Here is a 22,822-nt window from a genome sequence, read left to right as displayed (position 1 = left end):
TTGAATTTTATTGTCAGGAATTGCGCCAAGCGCGCGACACTTCTTTACTATTTCGGATAGTGTCTGGAACGCACGAACAAAACGCCGCTATTCGGATATAACGATGGATTATTTTGGACCAAACCAACATTTGTTATTGAAGTAGACGTCCTGGGTGTGCATTCTGACGAAGACAACAAAAGGTAATGACATTTTTATAATAGTAAATATGATTATGGTGAGTGCTAAACTTGCCGGGTGTCTAAATAGCGAGCCCGTGATGCCTGGGCTATGTACTTAGAATATTGCAAAATGTGCTTTCACCAAAAAGCTATTTTAAAATCGGACATATCGAGTGCATAGAGGAGGTCTGTATCTATAATTCTTAAAATAATTGTTATGCTTTTTGTGAACGTTTATCGTGAGTAATTTAGTAAAATGTTAGCGAATTCCCCGTAAGTTTGCGGGGGGTATGCTAGTTCTGAACGTCACATGCTAATGTAAAAAGCTGGTTTTTGATATAAATATGAACTTGATTGAACAAAACATGCATGTATTGTATAACATAATGTCCTAGGGTTGTCATCTGATGAAGATCATCAAAGGTGAGTGCTGCATTTAGCTGTCTTCTGGGTTTTGGTGACATTATATGCTGGCTTGAAAAATGGGTGTCTGATTATTTCTGGCTTGGTACTCTGCTGACATAATCTAATGTTTTGCTTTCGTTGTAAAGCCTTTTTGAAATCGGACAGTGTGGTTAGATTAACGAGAGTCTTATCTTTAAATGGCTGTAAAATAGTCATATGTTTGAGAAATTGAAGTAATATGATTTTGAAGATTTTGAAAATCGCGCCACAGGCTGGCAGTGGCTGTTACGTAGGTGGGACGAATTCGTCCCGCCGGTCCCATAGAGGTTAAGAATTATAGATACAGAACTCCTCTATGCATTCGATATGTCCGGTGAAAGCACATTTTGCAATATTCTAAGTAGATAGCCCGGCATCACAGGGCTAGCTATTTAGACACCCAGCAAGTTTAGCACTCACCAAAGTCAGATTTACTATAAGAAAAATGTTATTACCTTTGCTGTTCTTCGTCAGAATGCACTCCCAGGACTTCTACTTCAATAAAAAATGTTGGTTTGGTCCCAAATAATCCATTGTTATATCCAAATAGCGGCGTTTTGTTCGTGCGTTCAAGACACTATCCGAAAGGGTAAATAAGGGTGACGAGCATGGCGCAATTTTTTTTAAATAAATATTCCATTACCGTACTTCGAAGCATGTCAACCGCTGTTTAAAATCAATTTTTATGCCATTTTCTCATAAAAAAATGATAGTATTCCAACCGGGAAAGCGTGTATACGTACAAAGAGAGAGAAAATAAAACCATTTCGTGCCCTCGTGCACGAGCCTGAGTCTCAGAGTACTCTGACCAGCCACAATCCAAACACGATAATGTGTTTCAGCCTGGGGCTGCCTCGATATCATTCAGCTTTTTCCCGGGCTCTGAGAGGCTATGGGAGCCGTAGGAAGTGTCACGTTACAGCAAAGATCCTCAGTCTTCAATAAAAAGAGCCAAGATGAACAACAACTTGTCAGACAGGCCACTTCCTGTTCAGAATCTTCTCAGGTTTTTGCCTGCCATATGAGTTCTGTTATACTCACAGACATTCAAACAGTTTTATTGGCTTTGTTTTCTATCCAAAGCCAATAATTATATGCATATTCTAGTTACTGGGCAGGAGTAGTAACCAGATTAAATCGGGTACGTTTTTTATCAGGCCGTGTCAATACTGCCCCCTAGCCCTAACAGGTTAACCTCTATGGGCTAGGCGGGACGTAATCGTCCCACCTACGTAACAGCCAGTGTAATCCAGTGGCGCAATTTTCAAATACCTTAAAAATCCTATTACTTCAATTTCTCAAACATATGACTATTTTACAGCTATTTAAAGACAAGACTCTCGTTAATCTAACCACACTGTCCGATTTCAAAAAGGCTTTACAACGAAAGCAAAACATTAGATTATGTCAGCAGAGTACCCAGCCAGAAATAATCAGACACCCATTTTTCAAGCTAGCATATAATGTCACAAAAACCCAGAAGACAGCTAAATGCAGCACTAACCTTTGATCATCTTCATCAGATGACAACCCTAGGACATTATGTTATACAATACATGCATGTTTTGTTCAATCAAGTTCATATTTATATCAAAAAACAGCTTTTTACATTAGCATGTGACGTTCAGAACTAGCAAACTTCCGGGGAATTTACTAAATTACTCACGATAAACTTTCACAAAAAGCGTAACAATTATTTTAAGAATTATAGATACAGAACTCCTCTATGCACTCGATATGTCCGATTTTAAAATAGCTTTTTGGTGAAAGCACATTTTGCAATATTCTAAGTACATAGCCCAGCCATCACGGGCTAGCCATTTACACACCCGGCAAGTTTAGCCTTCACCAAAATCAGATTTACTATAACAAAAATGTTATTACCTTTGTTGTCTTCGTCAGAATGCACTCCCAGGACTTCTACTTCAATAACAAATGTTGGTTTGGTCCCAAATAATCCATCGTTATATCCAAATAGCGGCATTTTGTTCGTGCGTTCCAGACACTATCCGAAATGGTAAATCAGGGTTACGAGCATGGCGCAATTCGTGACAAAACATTTCTAAATATTCCATTACCGTACTTTGAAGCATGTCAACCGCTGTTTAAAATCAATTTATGCAATTTATCTCGTAAAAAAGCGATAATATTCCGACCGGGAATCTCCTTTTCGGTAAACAGAGGAAAAAACAGAAAGACAGGGGTGGCCAGTGCACGCGCCTAAGCCCACTGTCCCTTGATCGGCCACTTGAGAAAGGCGATAATGTGTTTCAGCCTGGGGCTGGAATGACGACATTCAGGTTTTTCCCGGGCTCTGAGAGCCTATTGGAGCCGTGGGAAGTGTCACGTTACCGCAGAGATCCTAAGTTTTGTAATGAGATGTCAAAGAAAGACAATAAATGGTCAGACAGGCCACTTCCTGTAAAGGAATCTCTCAGGTTTTGACCTGCGATTTGAGTTCTGTTATACCCACAGACACCATTCAAACAGTTTTAGAAACTTTGGAGTGTTTTCTATCCAAAGCCAATAATTATATGCATATTCTAGTTACTGGGCAGGAGTAGTAACCAGATTAAATCGGGTACGTTTTTTATCCAGCCGTGTCAATACTGCCCCCTAGCCCTAACAGGCTAAGGTGTGAGAGCTGCAATCATAGCAGCGCAGAGTCCTGTAGCTTTAGACAGACGGCCCTGACCTCCACCAGACAAACTGGCAATAAACCCCTCAGGATGGAAAACATGAAAGCGCCTCTACCAAGTTTCTACCTCACTTTAAATTACTCCCCCAGTCACAGGCTCACAGTATAAAATGCATTGGTGCCACTGATGTACACCTTGTCAATTATCATAGTTTTTTATTGTACCTGGAGGCAGGCTGGGTCTCTTCCTCTTATTGCGGTTCTCAGCTCCGTTTTCCAGAGGACAGTCTGACACCAGTGGCCCGTTGGAGTTGCTGAACTGCAGGGGCTCGTTGTTGGAGGACGGGTCAAAGGATAGCGGGTTCAGTCCTGAAACACACAGAAACACAACAAGCAGCCATGTTAGACCTGACGGGCCATGAGTTATAGACACTATTGTGTACCTCATTCACAATATATCCAATCCAGTGCAGAGTACATGTAGGCTACAAACTATTTAATACTGTATGTGACGAACAGAGACCACAAGGAGAGAAAAATGTATACCATACAGTGTTTGACTTCCTCTGGGGAAGTCTGAATTAAATAAAAACAGGCAAGACTCCCCAAAGACTGTGGAAATTCAACTATACTCAACCACAAGTAAAACAAATGTTGCCTATTTAACAGTCAGGAGTTCAACAAACTAAAGGATAATAATTATCCCCTTTTAACATTATCTCACCTCTTCAAGGAAACACATTAGAGACCCCTACAAGTGACAGTATTACAGTTGAAGTCGGAAGGTTACATAAACCTTAGCCAAATACATTTAAACTCAGTTTCACAATTCCTGACATTTAATCCTAGTAAAAATTCCCTGTTTTAGGTCAGTTAGGATCACCACTTTATTTTAAGAATGTGAAATGTCAGAATAATAGTAGAGAGAATGATTTATTTCAGCTATTATTTTTTTCACCACATTCCCAGTGGGTCAGAAGTTTACATACACTCAATTAGTATTTGATAGCATTGCCTTTAAATTGTTTAACTTGGGTCAAACGTTTTGGGTAGCCTTCCACAAGCTTCCCACAATAAATTGGGTGAATTTTGCTCCATTCCTCCTGACAGAGCTCGTGTAACTGAGTCAGGTTTGTAAGGCCTCCTTGCTCGCACACGCTTTTTCAGTTCAACCCACAACATTTCTATAGGATTGAGGTCACGGCTTTGTGATGGCCACTCCAACACCTTGACTTTAGCCATTTTGCCACAACTTTGGAAGTGTGTCCATTTGGAAGACCCATTTGCGACCAAGCTTCAACTTCCTGACTGATGTCTTGAGATGTTGCTTCAATATAGCCACAATTTTCCCCTACTCATGATGCCATCCATTTTGTGAAATGCACCAGTCCCTCCTGCAGCAAAGCACCCCCACAGCACGATGCTGCCACCCCCGTGCTTCACGGTTGGGATGGTGTTCTTCGGCTTGCAAGCATCCCCCTTTTTCCTCCAAACATAACGATGGTCATTATGGCAAAACAGTTCTATTTTTGTTTCATCAGACCAGAAGACATTTCTCCAAAAAGTACGATCTTTGTCCCCATGAGCAGTTGCAAACTGTAGTCTGGCTTTTTTTAATGGCGGTTTTGGAGCAGTGGCTTCTTCCTTGCTGAGCGGCATTTCAGGTTATGTCGATATAGGACTCGTTTTACTGTGGATATAGATACTTTTGTACCGGTTTCCTCCACATCTTCACAACGTCCTTTGCTGTTGTTCTGGGATTGATTTGCACTTTTCACACCAAAGTACGTTCATCTCGAGAAGATGTCGCCTTCCTGAGCGGCATGATGGCTGAGTGGTCCCATGGTGTCTATACTTGTGTACTATTGTTTGTACAGATGAACGTGGTACCTTCAGGTGTTTGGAAATTGCTCCTAAAAATCTACAATTTTTGGCTGATTTCTTTCGATTTTTCCATGATGTCAAGCAATGAGGCACTGAGTTTGAAGGTAGGCCTTGAAATACATCCACAGGTACACCTTCAGTTCACTCAAATGATGTCAATTAGCCTATCAGAAGCTTCTAAAGCCATGACATTTTCTTGAATTTTCCAAGCTGTTTAAAGGCACATTCAACTTAGTGTATATAAACTTCTCACCCACTGGAATTGTGATACAGTGAATTATAAGTGAAATAATCTGTCTGTAAACAATTGTTGGAAATATTACTTGTGTCACGCACAAAGTAGATGTCCTAACCGACTTGCCAAAACTATAGTTTGTTAACTTCTTTGGGATAGGGGGCAGTATTTTCATGGCCGGATAAAAAAACGTACCCGATTTAATCTGGTTACTACTCCTGCCCAGAAACTAGAATATGCATATAATTAGTAGATTTGCCAAAAAAAAAAAACACTAAAGTTTCTAAAACTGTTTGAATGGTGTCTGTGAGTATAACAGAACTCATATGGGAGGCCAAAACCTGAGAAGATTCCATACAGGAAGTGCCCTGTCTGACAATTTGTTCTCCTTCTGTGGCATCTCTATTGAAAATACAGCATCTCTGCTATAACGTGACATTTTCTAAGGCTTCCATTGGCTCTCAGAAGGCGCCAGAAAGTGTAATGGGGTGTCTGCTGTCTCTGGGCGAAGTACAGCAGCTCTGTTTGTGAGTTGTCAGGCTGGGAACAGTGACACTGGAGATGCGCGTTCATGAGAATTCTCAATTTTTTTCTTTCAGCCTTTGAATGAATACAACGTCGACCGGTTGGAATATTATCGCTATTTTACAAAAGAAAATAGCATAAAAATTGATTTTAAACAGCGTTTGACATGCTTCGAAGTACGGAATATTTTTGTCACGAAATGCGCTCGCGCGTCACCCTTCAGATACTGACCTGAACGCACGAACAAAACGGAGGTATTTGACTATAACTATGGATTATTTGGAACCAAAACAACATTTGTTGTTGAAGTAGAAGTCCTGGGAGTGCATTCTGACGAAGAACAGCAAAGGTAATCCAATTTTTTTTATAGTAAATCTGAGTGTGGTGAGGGCCAAACTTGGTGGGTGTCAAATTAGCTAGCCGTGATGGCCGGGCTATATGCCGAAAAGCTATTTTAAAATCTGACACTGCGATTGCATAAAGGAGTTCTGTATCTATAATTCTTAAAATAATTGTTATGTATTTTGTGAACGTTATTCATGAGTAATTTAGTAAATTCACCGGAAGTTTGCGGTGGGTATGCTAGTTCTGAACATCACATGCTAATGTAAAAAGCTGGTGTTTGATATAAATATGAACTTGATTGAACAAAACATGCATGTATTGTATAACATAATGTCCTAGGAGTGTCATCTGATGAAGATCATCAAAGGTTAGTTCTGCATTTAGCTGTGGTTTTGGTTTTTGTCACATATATGCTTGCTTTGAAAATGGCTGTGTGATTATTTTTGGCAGGGTACTCTCCTGACATAATGTAACGTTTTGCTTTCGTTGTAAAGCCTTTTTGAAATCGGACAATGTGGTTAGAGTCTTATCTTTCAAATGGTGTTAAATAGTCCTATGTTTGAGAATTATGACATTTTGTGGTTTTAAATTTGGCGCTCTGATTTGTCACTGGCTGTTGAATAGTGTTAGACGATTTCGTCACACCTCCCCTAGAGAGTTTAACAAGAAATCTGTGGAGTGGTTGTAAAACGAGTTTTAATGACTCCAACCTAAGTGTATGTAAACTTCCGAATTCAACTGTATGTCAGAATCTCCAGATTGTTGTGTCTTTCTGTTCAGGGGCCCAATTTATAACCGGTGCGTTTCAAACTAAATGTCTGTGTGTGTCATTTTTGAAAAGTGCACAGGCAAAAAAAAAATTGACATTTATGAACTTGCCAAACGCCATGTATACACGTTTCCCATTATAAATTAGACCTGTCCTTAAATTGTGTTCATGTGAACAAGCATTATAACTCCATTTGGAAAACGCCCTCCATTCACCATTTATGGTGACAATACTGTATTTTATTTGCTGTTTAATTTGGAACTATTCGAATTTGGTTACATCAGTTTCTAAATGAAAGAGCAATGGCAAATTTGATCACATTTCTGTATAGGTGTGGGCAGAATATTTTGCATTGACTTTCTCAAACTAAACGTGCATGCTGCCTATAGCAAGATTGATTGTATATTCGAAACAATTTAAAAGTTGACTTAATACTACAACCCACACATCTATGCAAAATATGAATTGTTGCTCAATCTTTTGTTTATCAATAAATGATTGTGTTTCTATCTCCTGCCTTGGTATAGGCTCTGAGATTAAAACTAGGCAATGATGTCGCGCTCATATCGCACAGCAATACTGTAGCCTACCCATACTGTCAATTGTTTTACATAAACTACTGGTCAATTTACTGTTGGCAGAATGTTATAATCTTTTGCAGTAATTTATGTTGTATCTAGCAAAGGACTGTGTCAGTTTTTGAAAGAAAAAATTATGGCAAATTGTTGTGGACCTGTCAGCAGAAAGTTTAAATTCAGCAATGTTTTGCATCGACTTTTCCCCCAACCCAAATATGATGGATTGTCTAGGGCATGCTACTATTTTTTGTATTATTACAGTAGGCCTACTTACAGTAGCATAGGCCTACCGCAACATCAAATATCAACTGTTCCTGTTAAATTTGACTGTATATTATAAACCGTACTGCCTATGGGATTGAAAAACTTTAAATAGATAGCCTTCGGGAAAGTATTCAGACCTCATGACTTTTTCCACATTTTGTTACATTACAGCTTTATTCTAAAATTGATTAAATTGTTTTTTCCCCCCTCATCAATCTACACACAATACCCCATAGTGACAAAGCAAAAACAGGTTTTTAGAAATGTTTGCTAATTTATAAAAAGTAACCCACTGAAATATCACATTTACATAAGTATTCAGAGCCTTTAATCAGTACTTTGTTGAAGAACCTTTGGCAATTATAACAGTATCGAGTATTTTTGGATATGACACTACAAGCTTGGCACACCTGTATTAGCGGTATCTCCCATTATTTTCTGCAGATCCTCTCAAGCTCTGGCAAGGCCACTCAAGGGCATTCAGAGACTTGTCCCGAAGTCACTTCTGCTTTGTCGTGGTTGTGTGCTTAGGGTCGTTGTCCTGTTGGAATGTGAACCTTCTCCCCAGTCTGAGGTCCTGAGCACTCTGCAGCAGGTTTTCATCAAGGATGTCTATGTACTTTGCTTCGTTCATCTTTCCCTCGATCCTGAATAGTCTCCCAGACCCTGAAAAACATCCTCCCAGATTTGCCAGGTTTCCTCCAGACGTGACGCTTGGCATTCAGACCAAAGAGTTCAATCTTGGTTTCATCAGACTATTTCTCATTGTCTTAGAGTCCATTAAGTGCCTTTTTTGCAAACTACTAGCGGGCTGTCATGTGCATTTGACCTAGGAGTGGCTTCCGTCTGGTGACTTTACTATAAAGGCCTGAATGGTAGAATGCTACAGAGATGGTTGTCCCTTGTCCCTTCTCCCCCTCAGTTTACCCGGGCAGCCAGCTCTAGGAAGAGTATTGGTGGTTCCAAACTTCTTCCATTTAAGAATGATGGAGGTCACTGTGTTCTTGGGGACCTTCAATGCTGCAGAAATGTTTTGGTACCATTCCCCAGATCTGTGCATCGACGTAATCCTGTCTCAGAGCTCTCTGGACAATTCCTTCGACCTGATGGCTTGGTTTTTGCTCTGACATTGTCAACTGTGGGACCTTATATAGACAGGTGTGTGCCTTTCCAAATAATGTCTAATCAATTGAATTTACCACAGCTGGACTCCAATTAGGTTGTTGAAACATCTCAAGGATGATCAATGGAAACAGGATGCACCTGAGCTCAATTTTGAGTCTTATAGCAAAGGGTCTGAATACTTATGTAAATAAGGTATACTTGTTATATATATATATACAAATGTGCAAAATTTTTAAAACCCTGTTTTCGCTGTGTCATTATGGGGTATTGTGTGTAGATTGCTGAGGATTTTTTATTCTAAAATGTATTTAAAAAAATAAGCCTGTAATGTAACACAATTTGGAAAAAGTTAATCGGTCTGAATACTTTCCGGAGGCACTCTAGAACTCTCTCAGAGTGACATGGCTATAGGTCCAATTAAATGAGAGATGCACATGGTCATTTGTTGTATGGCTATTTGGGGAATATGCACCCATCACAGCCAGAAAAGGTGAAGTATGTATTCTGCAATGGTTAGGACAATTAACCTGTTAGGGCTAGGGGGCAGTATTTACACGGCCGGATAAAAAAACGTATCCGATTTAATCTGGTTATTACTACTGCCCAGAAACTAGAATATGCATATAATTATTGGCTTTGGATAGAAAACAAAGCCAATAAAACTGTTTGAATGTCTGTGAGTATAACAGAACTCATATGGCAGGCAAAAACCTGAGAAGATTCCTTACAGGAAGTGGCCTGTCTGACAAGTTCTTGTTCTTCTTGACTCTCTTTATTGAAAACTGAGGATCTTTGCTGTAACGTGACACTTCCTACGGCTCCCATAGGCTCTCAGAACCCGGGAAAAAGCTGAATGATGTAATTCCAGCCCCTGGCTGAAAAACATTAGCGCCTTTGGTAAGTGGTCTATCAGAGGACAATGAGACTGAGGCGCGTGCACGAGGCGACCAAATGTTTTTATTTTCTCTCTCTTTGTACTAAAACACAGATTCCCGGTCAGAATATTATCGCTTTTTTACGAGAAAAATGGCATAAAAATTGATTTTAAACAGCGGTTGACATGCTTCGAAGTACGGTAATGGAATATTTAGAATTTTTTTGTCACGAAACACGTCGGGCGCGTCACCCTTCTTTACCCTTTCGGATAGTGTCTTGAACGCACGAACAAAACGCCGCTATTTGGATATAACTATGGATTATTTTGAACCAAACCAACATTTGTTATTGAAGTAGAAGTCCTTGAAGTGCATTCTGACGAAGAACAGCAAAGGTAATAACATTTTTCTTATAGTAAATCTGACTTTGGTGAGGGCTAAACTTGGTGGGTGTCTAAATAGCTAGCCCTGTGATGCCGGGCTATCTACTTAGCACATTTTGCAATATTCTTTCACCGAAAAGCTATTTTAAAATCGGACATAGCGAGTGCATAGAGGAGTTCTGTAATTCTTAAAATAATTGTTGTGTTTTTTGTTAACGTTTATCGTGAGTAATTTAGTAAATTCACCGGAAGTTTGCGGGGGGTATGCTAGTTCTGAACGTCACATGCTAATGTAAAAAGCTGGTTTTTGATATAAATATGAACTTGATTGAACAAAACATGCATGTATTGTATAACATAATGTCCTAAGATTGTCATCTGATGAAGATCATCAAAGGTTAGTACTGCATTTAGCTGTAGTTTGGCTTTTTGTGACATTATATGCTAGCTTGAAAAATGGTTGTCTGATTATTTCTGGCTGGCTACTCTGCTGACATAATCTAATGTTTTGCTTTCGTTGTAAAGCTTTTTTGAAATCGGACAGTGTGGTTAGATTAACGAGAGTCTTGTCTTTAAATAGCTGTAAAATAGTCATATGTTTGAGAAATTGATGTAATAGCATTTCTAAGGTATTTGAATAACGCGCCACGGGATTCCACTGGCTGTTACGTAGGTGGGACGAAATCGTCCCACTGGCCCTAGAGAAGTTAAATAAATAGGAAATAGATTCCTACGTCTAACTATTTTAGATTCAAAAAATAAAATGCATAGATTTTTGCTCTTTTTACTATGGCAAATGGCTGCATTTTTGTTTATGTTTTCAGTTTTAATGAATAAGTGAGTCATCACTTGCACAAAATGTTTACTTGCCAGCTTGCGATACAATATTTCAACCAATAGCAGATGTGCGTACGTATAGTCTAAAGTTTGTGGGGATGTGAGCACACTCAAGTATAAAAAAATTCTCACTTTTTCATGAAAACTGGTGCACGCACATTTTGGGGTATATTTTGTACGTACGCACAGTTTATAATTGAAGCCACTGGTCTTTAGACAGTGAGGACACTAGGTAGCATCTCCAAACTAATCCAGAAGTTTAATTTCCATCCCAGCATATTTCTGTCCTGAGAAGAACAAAGACAGGATTAAAACACAAAGACCACCATTACTTATGATCCTACGACACACACTCTTAATATAATTATATTAAATTATCTAAAGTGAGTGCAGGCGCTGATATAGAAATGGGCCAATCTGTCCAACAGCTACAAGCAGACAATCCTTTTCCAAAACCAGTCCTTCTATTTTTCTGACCGATAGCGTCTTCCAAAGGATAAAGCAATAAGGAGAGTAGAGGCTGATAAATTATCGAAACAATAACAATGTGAATATTGCCCCAAAATCCCAGGAAACAAACACATTCAATTGTGTTCCGAGCCTAATATATCAGTGATTTCCAATTCCAAAATTGGATTTGTGTTATTTATAATTCAGATAATGCATGTCATAACAAAATGCCTAGCGCTTTAAGCCTGTTCCTCAAACCTCTCTCGCTCTCTCCACACACATAAAAGTTCAGTCACATCTTGCACCATAGGCTACACTTTTCTGTCCATCACACATGTAAACAACAAGCTTGCCTGCTCTATGTGCACTGATTGGGGAAGTCATTTAATGAACTAAATGTAAAAAACTGTTCACAGGACGAAAAAGGAACGAAGAGGAACGATATAAACTGATACTTATTTGGGGGTTGAAACCAGTTCAGAACTTTATTTTGCTTGTCGGAATTAATCTCGGTTCCAACCCGTTTCTACTGCAGAGCAGAGATGGACTCTCTGTTAAAGACAAGTTTGCTATTCTCCATCTTCAGAGATTCCGTTTTCTGACTACAACAAGGCCTAGCAAAACAAGTGTAAACCTAGAGAAGTGATGCATTTTTCATGAGCATAGGCCTTGTCTCTCCCAGACCCTGTTCTGAATTAGGTCTACAGAATTATACCTAGGAGGAGCAGCTTCCATGAAAGACCTTAAATGTCCTTTGAGCTAACTAGATAACAAGCTTGTGTGTTCAGAGCGGCACCAGAATTAAAAACACGTCTTACCTTTTTGTAGTTAATAAATTCAACGTGAAAAGTGATAACTAGGCCTATAGTATCATTAACGATCATTGTAAAAGTTAGTCCATTCTTCGCTAGCTAATTAAAAACCTCTCTCCTTATCAGATAGCCTAAACACGCACTGGCAAAGATTTTCAGCTTGCAGGCAGACGCTGGAATACATTTCTGAGTGACAGAGTGAGGGCTTTGCATAAGCACTCTGTTGCATTTTTTTGTGGGACAGGTTTTCCATGCATTTAATATAACGGTTTTGTTCCGGAACAGTACGGATCACTTTCGTTTTCGGGTTCCGTTTCTGTTTAGTTCCGTTTTCAGTTCTATTCCCTGAACCGGTTGCATCCCCTGAGTAGAAACACACAGGGCTCAGAAGACAGACATATCATGCAGGACACCATCAGATCCCTAATATCCTTCAATTACTTGATGTGTGTGTGTTCATGTGCATCATTTACTAGAATAATTTCTAGAGAATTTCCACTCTGCTATGGTTATTGATTAAGAGCATGAACGCTTGATTGTGAACGCTCACGCCCAAAGCTTATGTTATGGTGAATGGAGGCATTATATGGTCTTTGAAACAAAAACGTGTTTCAGGGTACAGAGGATGAGCTGAGGAAGAGAATTGGTCACTGGCTTCCAACCATATGAAGAATTAGGTATTACTAATCATCTTTGTGTGTTTTTAAGTGCTCGGGACAAGCAAGTGACCGCAGCTGTAAGCAGGACACACAGGGACAAGCTTCAGACAAAATACAAACCACAGCCCCATACTGTTAAAGTCCTGAAAACATGTGGTAAAGTGATTTTCTGAACTTCTGCTGAAGCACTGAACATGGAAGTACAGCAGGCCTATGTGTTGCATCACATACATTTTTGATGGCCATAAGTTGAGTACCAATTAAGTACAGACTGGTGAAGTAGTGAACCATGTAGATCACATCACTTGGAGCTGTGAAGTGAGTGTAAATGATCAGGCAGTCTTTCAGCATGGAAAGAGAAAGCTCTCTTTCTCTCCCTCTATGTATTTATCTCTTTCCATCCTGCATCGGGGGCTCAGAAAGCTACCAACGGACTCATACAATTATGGGTAGCAGCATTTTTATGAAAGTTTCTCTAGCTCTTCTCCACAACACAAAACCATCCTTAATGTGTTTACAGTGAGATTTGAAAGGTCTCACTCCGTTCAAATGATGGGCCTTCTACCCCCTTTTCTATTAGAGAAAGCTTGATAGAACCTCTCCACATCAGGCCCTTCTTCCATCTGTTTACTTCTCTCCCTCTTTTTTTTTCTCTCAGTCTCTCCTTCCTGTTTTGCTCTCTCTGTGTTGTGTTCTTTATTTAACCACATTTCCATCACAATGAGAACCAACCATCCCGTTCTCTCTCTGTGTCATCAGGGCTTTTCACATGAAGAGAGAAGATGGGTAAACAACAGGCTAATAGACAGAGGACAAACTGTTGAAGAAAAGCACAGAATTGCCTTCCCTCAAACCAAGGGAAATGAGCAGGGAAATCTGCCCTGTAAACATTATGTAGAAAGTCAAATGTTTTATCGAATGAAAAGGAAGTGGGCTCCATCAGTGATGGAACTCTCCTCGACTGACTGTTTGTCTGTTTGTGGGACATCACACAGCACACCGAGTGCTCACTGCTTACAAATCCACCCACACACCCTCCATCTCCCTACCTCTCTCTGCTCTGTCTGTCAGCCTCCATCTGGCAGACTCTCTCTTCCCCTTTCTCCCAGAAAACAGTCCACAAAATTATCCCAGATGTCAAACGCTCCAGTTCATCCTATAAACACACTAGAGTTTCACTGTAAGTGTAAAAGTTTAATAAAGCCAGATTTTCATTCTCAGAGTTTAAGAGGTTCAAGAGGAAATAAAAGGAGATGGGGAAATACAGAGAAAAAGAGATCTAGATAGAGAGAGACAGGATAAACAGAACAATTGAAGGAAAGTGGCCAACCAGATACATTTATGGCCTCTTTGAGGTAAATTGCATTTTGAAAGTATTCAGACCCCTTGATTCCTCATTTTGTAACGTTACAGCCTTATTCTCAAAAAGGATTACATCGTTTTTTCCATGATCAATCTACACACAATACCCCACAATGACAAAGCAAAACCTTTTTATTTTTTTTATTTAAACAAATTAATAAGAATAAAAAAATCTGAAATATCACAATTTCATAAGTATTCTGACCCTTTACTCAGTACTTTGTTTAAGCACCTTTGGCAGCGATTACAGCCTTAAGTCTTCTTGGGTATGACGCTACAAGCTTGGCACACCTGTACTTGGGGAGTTTCTCCCATTATGTTCTGCAGATCCTCCCAAGCTCTGTCAGGTTGGATGCGGAGCGTCGCTGCACAGCTATTTTCAGGTCTCTCCAGAGATGTTCAATCGGGTTCAAGTCCGGGTTCTGGCTGGGCCACTCAAGGACCATTCAGAGACTTGTCCTGAAGCCACTCCTGCATTGTCTTGGCTGTGTGCTTACGGTCGTTGTCCTGTTTGAAGGTGAACCGTCGCCCCAGTCTGAAGTCCTGAGCACTCTGGAGCAGGTTATCATCAAGGATCTCTCTGTACTTTGCTCCGTTCATCTTTCCCTTGATCCTGACTAGTTTCCCAGTCCCTGCTGCTGAAAAACATCCCCACAGCATGATGCTGCCAACGCCATGCTTCACCATTGGGATGGTGCCACATTTCCTCCAGACATGACACTTGGCATTCAGGCCAAAGAGTTCAATCTTGGTTTCATCAGACCAATCTTGTTTCTCATGGTTGGAGTCCTTTAGGTGCCTTTTGGCAAACTCCAAGTGAGCTGCCTTGTGCCTTTTACTGAGGAGTGGCTTCCATCTGGTCACTCTACCATAATGGCCTGATTGGTGGAGTGCTGCAGAAATGGTTTTCCTTCTGGAAGGTTCTCCCATCTCCTCAGAGGAACTCTGGAGCTCTGTCAAAGTGACCATCGGTTTCTTGGTCGCCTCCCTAACCAAAGCCCTTCTCCCCAAATTGCTCAGTCTTGCCAGGCAGCCAGCTCTAGGTTCCAAAATTCTTCCATAAAAAAAAACGTTTTTCTTTGTAATTATGGGCATTGTGTGTAGATTGATGAGGGGAAAAAACTATTTAATCCATTTTAAAATAAGGCTGTAACGTAACAAAATGTTGTAAAAGTCAAAGGGTCTGAATACTTTCCGAAAGCACTGTAGACAGGTGTGTGCCTTTCAAAATCATGTTCAATTAATTGAATTTACCACAGGTGGACTCCAATCAAGTTGTAGAAATATCTCAAGGATGATCAATGGATGCGCCTGATCAATGGATGAACAGTATGCATCTGAGCTCAATTTCGAGTCTCATAGCAAAGGGTCTGAATACTTATGGAAATAAGGTATTTTTGTTATTTATTTTTCTAACATTTTCTAACATTTTTAAAAAACGGTTCTCACTTTATCATTATGGGGTATTGTGTGTTGATTGATGAGGAAAAAAGGTAATTTAATCATTTTTAGAATAAGGCAGAAACGTAACAAAATGTGGAAAAAGCAAAGGGGTCTGAATACTTTCCGATTTTTTAAAATTGTATTTAACATTTATTTAACTAGTGTCATGGCCCCTCCTCTGCAGGAGGGTCGTTAGTGATTGGAGCCACCTGGGCTCAGGGTATTTAAAACTGCTTCACTAACCACTCTCTCTCTCCCTGCTCCTCCAGGTATTTTGTTCAAAACAAAACAATAACGGCCTACACCGAATGCACTGTATATTGGCTATTGAGGCTGAGTCACTGCCTGGTCTCTCTCTCTCTACTGTGCTGTAGGTCTCTCTGTGTTGTGGTAACACGTGGCCACCACACATGCACAGGCACACACACGCCTCTACCACACACGCATGTGCACATGCACACACACACAGCCTCTTTGTGCTCTGGTGACCCTGGAGAATTGCTGAGTCACTACCCTCTACCCCACACGGACACTGGTGGATGGTCTGTTTGGGAAAAACTATCTGGCCATAACCACAGCTCACGCTACGAGGAGAAGAGGGGGAAGTATCAGTCCCAAGGCCAACGGAGACAATAAATAACACAAGGTAAATAGGAAGTCAGGGGATGTGGGTCTGGGCAGCAGGAATGAGAGGAGCTTCTTTGCTTCATCTTGGCCAGGTCGCAGTTGTAAATGAGAACTTGTTCTCAACTGGCCTACCTGGTTAAATAAAGGTGAAATAAAACAAATACAAAAATGTATGGTGGGCTGGAGGGAGGAACCAGGAATTAGAAGCAGGAGGAAATACTGACTTAAGAGGACTACAGTGAGCAGGCAAAGGGTACACAGACAGGAAGGATAGGCTACACAGAGGATATAGAGAGGATATACGTAGAGGACAAATATGAAGGCGGTATTAATAGGACAATGTACAAGATACATAATGCAGACACAACCAGTCAGGGGGAAAGAGTAATGTGAGATGGTAGAGAGTAGACCAGCAACAAAGCTGTAAAACATTAAAAGGCCATCTAATAGCCCAACATCTCTGAACTACTGAATCAAACACATTTTTTTTTTAACTTGTCCGATGCTATCGCTAATGTCCCTAGTGAAAATTATACCCAATGCTATTTCTAACACGGTCAATAATCTGCTAAGACTATCTGTAACTACAAGAGAGCATTTGGGATGCTGGGAACAACACTGCTTCCCTGCACACACAAATATCAAAGGGCAGGTAAGGTTTTTCACTTCTCTCTCCTTCAGTGTCATTCTGCAGGTTCCTCCCTGCACAGAGGACCCTGTGAGGGGAGGGGTGGAGGGCTGCAGGCTGTGTCTCTGAGACGGTTCAGAGCTACTCTGTGATTACAGCCTGAGGAAAAAGGCTGCAGCACTCTCAGCTGGAGAAATGAGACAGGATAATAGCACTGACAAATACCAGCAGGAGAGATAGAGAAAAAGAGAGGCAGAGAGAGTGAGAGATGCTGACCGAGACAGAGAGAAAGAGGGAGAGAAAGGTAGAGTGTGCCACTGTCAGAGAGGAAAAAAAGAGAGCTTAGGCAAGAGATAGCAGACAGGCTAGTACTGTATGTGTGGTAGGAAGAGTGTGTGTGGCAGGTAGTGTCTGCCAGCTGGAGTGTATGTGGCAGACATGTAGAGTGTGTTCATAGTTGGCACTCTGGTCAACACAACATCCAGCTAAATTGAGTTAACACCCAGAAACACCTGAGTGGACAGACAGACCACTGTGAAATTTCCCATGTGTGTGAGGAATGTTAGATCAAACCTGAGCTTTTATAGCTAAAACCAGATAAGAAAGGCTGTAAACCTATAGAGACAAATAGACAAGACCAGTATTTTCCTATTAAATACAGAACTGAACTGGCCGAGATATATAGGTGGTTTCTAGGGCTGGGAATTCCTGGGACCTCACGATATGATATTATCACGATACTGTCAGGCTGTGGGTAACTGGTGCATGGAATCAGGCGCAGGAGAGCAGAGATGAGTGTACAAGGTCATTTATTCCACGAACAGCACCAGTATAAAACACATACTAAAGGTGCGTGAAAATACCGGTCACTTGTAAATAACGAGCGTAATAACGAACCCGGCAAACCATACCAGCCAACAAGTAACAACCTGAACATTATATACAAACACGCACACAAACATGGGGGAAACAGAGGGTTAAATAATGAACATGTAATTGGGGAATAGAAACCAGGTGTGTAGAAAACAAAGACAAAACAAATGGAAAATGAAAAGTGGATTGGCAAAGGCTAGAAAGCCGGTGATGTCGACCGCCGAATGAACAAGGAGAGGGACCGACTTCGGCGGAAGTCGTGACAGATACGTTGGGGTCAATAAGATATGTATTGCGTTTCTATGTATTGTGATTCGACTCTAGGATTTCATTGCGAATCGATGTTCCAAACATATTGCGTCTGTGTTTTTTTGTGTGGTAACAATGTGGGTGGCATGAGGTGAGGGAGCGGACCATCCATCTTACTAGTGCATGAAGAACAAGTGAACAGATAGGTTAAAGCCTGTTCATCCATATGAGAGAGAGAAAGGAAGGAACACGTGACATACAGCATTAACACTGTACTAACCTCATGAATACTATTCTGCTTTTCTTTTAGGTTTTACACTCCATTACCAAGTCAAAGCTGTCTGTCCCCAAAGACCTGTGTTCTGCACATTTAGCTCCATGGATTTGTCTTATCAAACGCTGTGGCTGGTTGACAGAGCCACTTATCAGACTAATTATGACTGTAGAGGTTTCCGCTCCCTCAAACTCTGAAAGACAAACTCTGAAACACATTTTTTAACCCTATCCAATAAAGTATGTCTGATTTGACAACAGAAGTTGGGACTAAGATGGTTTAATATGAAAACAATTCAATTTTCTGTTGTCTAATTAGGAGACAAGAGGAAGGGGGTTCAGACTCTCCACCTCAGACCAGAAGAACATTGGTCTCTGAGTGGTAGTTCAAGTACATTCCACTATGACAAAACACGCGGCCCCTCAACGTTTCCAGTTTTCATTAAATTATTACTTGGAGGTTAAATGCCTTGCTAAAGGTCACATTGGCAAAGGATTGCTTCTAAGATGCTGCTCCTGATTGGCGCAGCGGTCTAAGGCACTGCATCTCAATGCAAGAGGCATCACTACAGTCCCTGGTTCAAATCCAGGTTGTATCACATCCGGCCGTGATTGAGAGTCCCATAGGGCGGTGCACAATTGGCCCAGCGTCATCCGGATTAGGGTTTTGCCGGAGTAGGCCATCAGTGTAAATAAGAATTTGTTCTTAACTGACTTGCCTAGTTAAATAAAAAATGTATGATGACCAGCAACCCAACAGATTTGTCGGCCACAGGATTGAACTAAACCAACAGTATTTGGAAGAATAGTCTACCTTTTTAGGGGTCATTCCCTTTACCAGTGAAAGCAAAGCCAAAGTTCCAGCACACTGTGACTTCTATGATTGTGGATTACAACACTGCCCTGTTTGACTATGTCGTGTAAAATGTCACATTTGAGTCAGCTGGCCCCTGGTCAGAGAACAGTGATTTCCTGTTTGATTGTCAGATAGTAAATAAGGGCAAAGATTTTCTATTATATTGACAAAATAGTCAAGTGAGCTTTCTAACAATGAAAACGCATTTCCTCAAAGGTGGAAGGCAGGTGGGAGGATGTGTAACGGCTGTCGTAGAGAGGGGACCAAAGCGTAGCGTGTTGATTGCTCATGATGAATGTTTATTTTAACTCAGAACACTAAAGACAAAATAACAACCAAACGGCCAACAGTTCTGTCAGGTGACAGATAACTAAACAGAAAACTACCCACAAACACAGATGGAAAAAAATCCTACTTAAGTATGATCTCCAATTAGAGACAACGAGGATCAGCTGCATCTAATTGGAGATCATCCCCCCAAAAAACAACATAGAAATAGAAAACTAGAACCTAAACATAGATATACAAAACATAGAAAAACACATAACACCCCCTGTCACGCCCTGACCTACTCTACCATAGAAAATAACATCTTACTATGGTCAGGACGTGACAGGATGTGAGATCAGGTGGGACCATTCTTGCAAATGAGAGGGTAAATACACAACAGGCACAACTAAGTTGTTTTTGCCACATGCATCCACTTATATCAGTACATACTGTATGTAACAGCCTAAACATTACAGAACGTACATTTGATCAAAATAAGCCTCACGTAATTTGACACTCTCTCATAGACCTCCATGCAAACGCAGACAGATTTTGGGCAGTGTAAATCCTCTCGCTTTGCCTCTTCCTTTCTGATAAGAGTCAGTCTCTACCCAGAAGCTCTTTACTGATGTTGGACCGAGGTCACATTCTACTGCTTTTATTCCCTCCCCTGTAGACGCTGCTGGGAAATAAATAATGGGAGGTTGCTGTTATTTTTCAAGGTCAAGTGACATGACTCTGGCCACGTCCACTGTGCTGACAATTGGCGCGTCAAGTTGAGTGATCCAAAATTAGCTGTGTGCATCAGCGATGTTCCTCTAATGCTTGGAATGCTGGTGATGAAATCCAGTCACAAGGTACTTGACAAGGCAGGGAGTCAAAGTTAGATAAAGGCCCCAAAGAGATCCGTCGGACAATGAAGAGAGCTGCACCTCTATTCATAGCCTAGGTCGTCCAGTATGATCTCTGGCACATTAGCTGACTATGTGGAGTGATGAATGCTCTGGGCAGATTAATCAACAAGGTGCCTAATTGATTCAGCTTAGCGTGGAAGCACAAGCATGCCAGTCATCTAAAGAATTCTCCTCTCTTCAGGCCATCACCTTATCAAATCAAATTTAATTTGTCACATGAACAACCTTAACGTGAAATTCTTAGTTACAAATCTTTAACCAACGATGAAGTTCAAGAAATAGAGTTAAGAAAACATTTACAAAATAAAGTAAAGTAAAAAAATACAAAATAAAAACTAAACAATAAAATAACAATAACGAGGCTAGATACAGGGGGTATTGGTACCGAGTCAATGTGCGGGGGTGCAGGTTAGTCGAGGTAATATGTACATGTACAGATGAAGTCGGAAGATTACATATACTTAGGTTGGAGTCATTAAAACTAGTTTTACAACCACTCCAGAAATTTCTTGTTAACAAACTACAGTTTTGGCAAGTCGGTAAGGACATCTACTTTGTGCATGACACAAGTAATTTTTCCAACAATTGTTTACTTCACTTATAATTCACTGTATCACAATTCCAGTGGGTCAGACGTTTATATACACTAAGTTGACTGTGCCTTTAAACAACTTGGAAAATTCTAGAAAATGATGTCATGGCTTTAGAAGATTCTGATAGGCTAATTGACATCATTTGAGTCAATTGGAGGTGTACCTGTGGATGCATTTCAAGGTCATCATGGGAAAACCTACAGAAATTAGCCAAGTCCACAGAAAAAAATGGGAGAATTTCTCACATCTGGTTCATCCTTGGGAGCAATTTCCAAACGTCTGAAGGAACCATGTTCATCTGTACAAACAATAGTACGCAAGTATAAACATCATGGGACCATGCAGCCGTCATACTGCTCAGGAAGGAGACGCGTTCTGTCTCCTAGAGATAAACGGACTTCGGTGTGAAAAGTGCAAATCAATCCCAGAACAGCAGCAAAGGACCTTGTGTAGATGCTGGAGGAAACAGGTACAAATGTATCTATGTCCACAGTAAAACGAGTCCTATATCGTCATAACCTGAAAGGCCAGATTACGGTTTGCAACTGCACATGGGGACAAAGATTGTACTTTTTGGAGAAATGTTCTCAGGTCTGATGAAACAAAAATAGAACTGTTTGGACATAATGACCATTGTTATGTTTGGAGGAAAAAGGGGGATGCTTGCAAGCCGAAGAACACCATCCCAACCGTGAAGCATGGGGGTGGCAGCATCATGTTGTGGGTGTGCTTTGCTGCAGGAGGGACCGGTGCACTTCACAAAATAGAAAGCATATGGAATATTATGTGGAAATATTGAAGCAACATCTCAAGATATCAGTCAGGAAGTTAAAGCTTGGACGCAAATGGGTCTTCCAAATGGACAATGACCCCAAGCAAACTCCGAAGTTGTGGCAAAACGGCTTAAGGACAACAAAGTCAAAGTGTTGGAGTGGCCATCACAAAGCCCTGACCTCAATCCTATAGAATATTTGTGGGCAGATCTGAAAAAGCGTGTGCGAGCAAGGAGGCCTACAAACCTGACTCAGTTACACCAGCTCTGTCAGGAGGAATGGGCCAAAATTCACCCAGCTTATTGTGGGAAGCTGGTGGAAGGCTACCCGAAACGTTTGACCCAAGTTAAACAATTTAAAGGCAACGCTACCAAATACTAATTGAGTGTATGTAAACTTCTGACCCACTGGGAATGTGATGAAAGAAAAAAAATCTGAAACAAATCATTCTCTCTACTATTATTCTGACATTTCACATGCTTAAAATAAAGTGGTGATCCTGACTGACCTAAAACAGGGAATTTTTACTAGGATTAAATGTCAGGAATTGTGAATAACTGAGTTTAAATGTATTTGTCTAAGGTGTATGTAAACCTCTGACTTCAACTGTAGGTAGGAGTGATGTGACTATGCATAGATAACAAACAGCGAGAAGCATATTTATATACACAGTGAATCAAAGTGAAAGGCACCAAGATTTCATTATCTCAGCCTTTTTCTCAGAGGTTATTCCTCCTTCTCTTTTCACAAATCATAAATTCTGTAAATGGTTGAACAAACTTAATTGTGCTTTTTCAAATTGGCACTGTTTTCCAAGGGAAAACGTAAAGGCTGGTTTGAAGGATTGTTTTTGGTTCCTGAGCTACAGGCTTCAAAAGGCCTCAATCCGGTGAAGCATTGACGCATGAGCTCCGTTTCAGAGAAAAACCTCTAATGAATCAATCAGGCCTTTTGGCCCCAGATGCACAAACACTGTT

At 40.6% G+C, this 22,822-nt stretch overlaps 1 protein-coding gene across 1 annotated transcript in view; it reads right to left on the bottom strand.

The window, feature by feature from the left end:
* Positions 1–22,822, bottom strand: part of LOC106611501 (ecto-NOX disulfide-thiol exchanger 2) — a 284,053-nt gene that overhangs the window by 166,841 nt on the left and 94,390 nt on the right. Inside the window, exon 2 of the mRNA XM_014211765.3 lies at positions 3,469–3,612. Within this exon, the coding sequence (XP_014067240.1) occupies positions 3,469–3,612 (144 nt within the window). The remainder of the gene's footprint in view (positions 1–3,468; positions 3,613–22,822) is intronic.

The sequence above is a fragment of the Salmo salar genome, chromosome 09 (assembly GCF_965601325.2).
Source record: "Salmo salar chromosome 09, fSalSal1, whole genome shotgun sequence".
Taxonomy (NCBI): domain Eukaryota; kingdom Metazoa; phylum Chordata; class Actinopteri; order Salmoniformes; family Salmonidae; genus Salmo; species Salmo salar.
The sequence above is the reverse complement of the archived record's forward strand: the minus strand, read 5'-3'. Positions and strand labels throughout refer to the sequence as shown.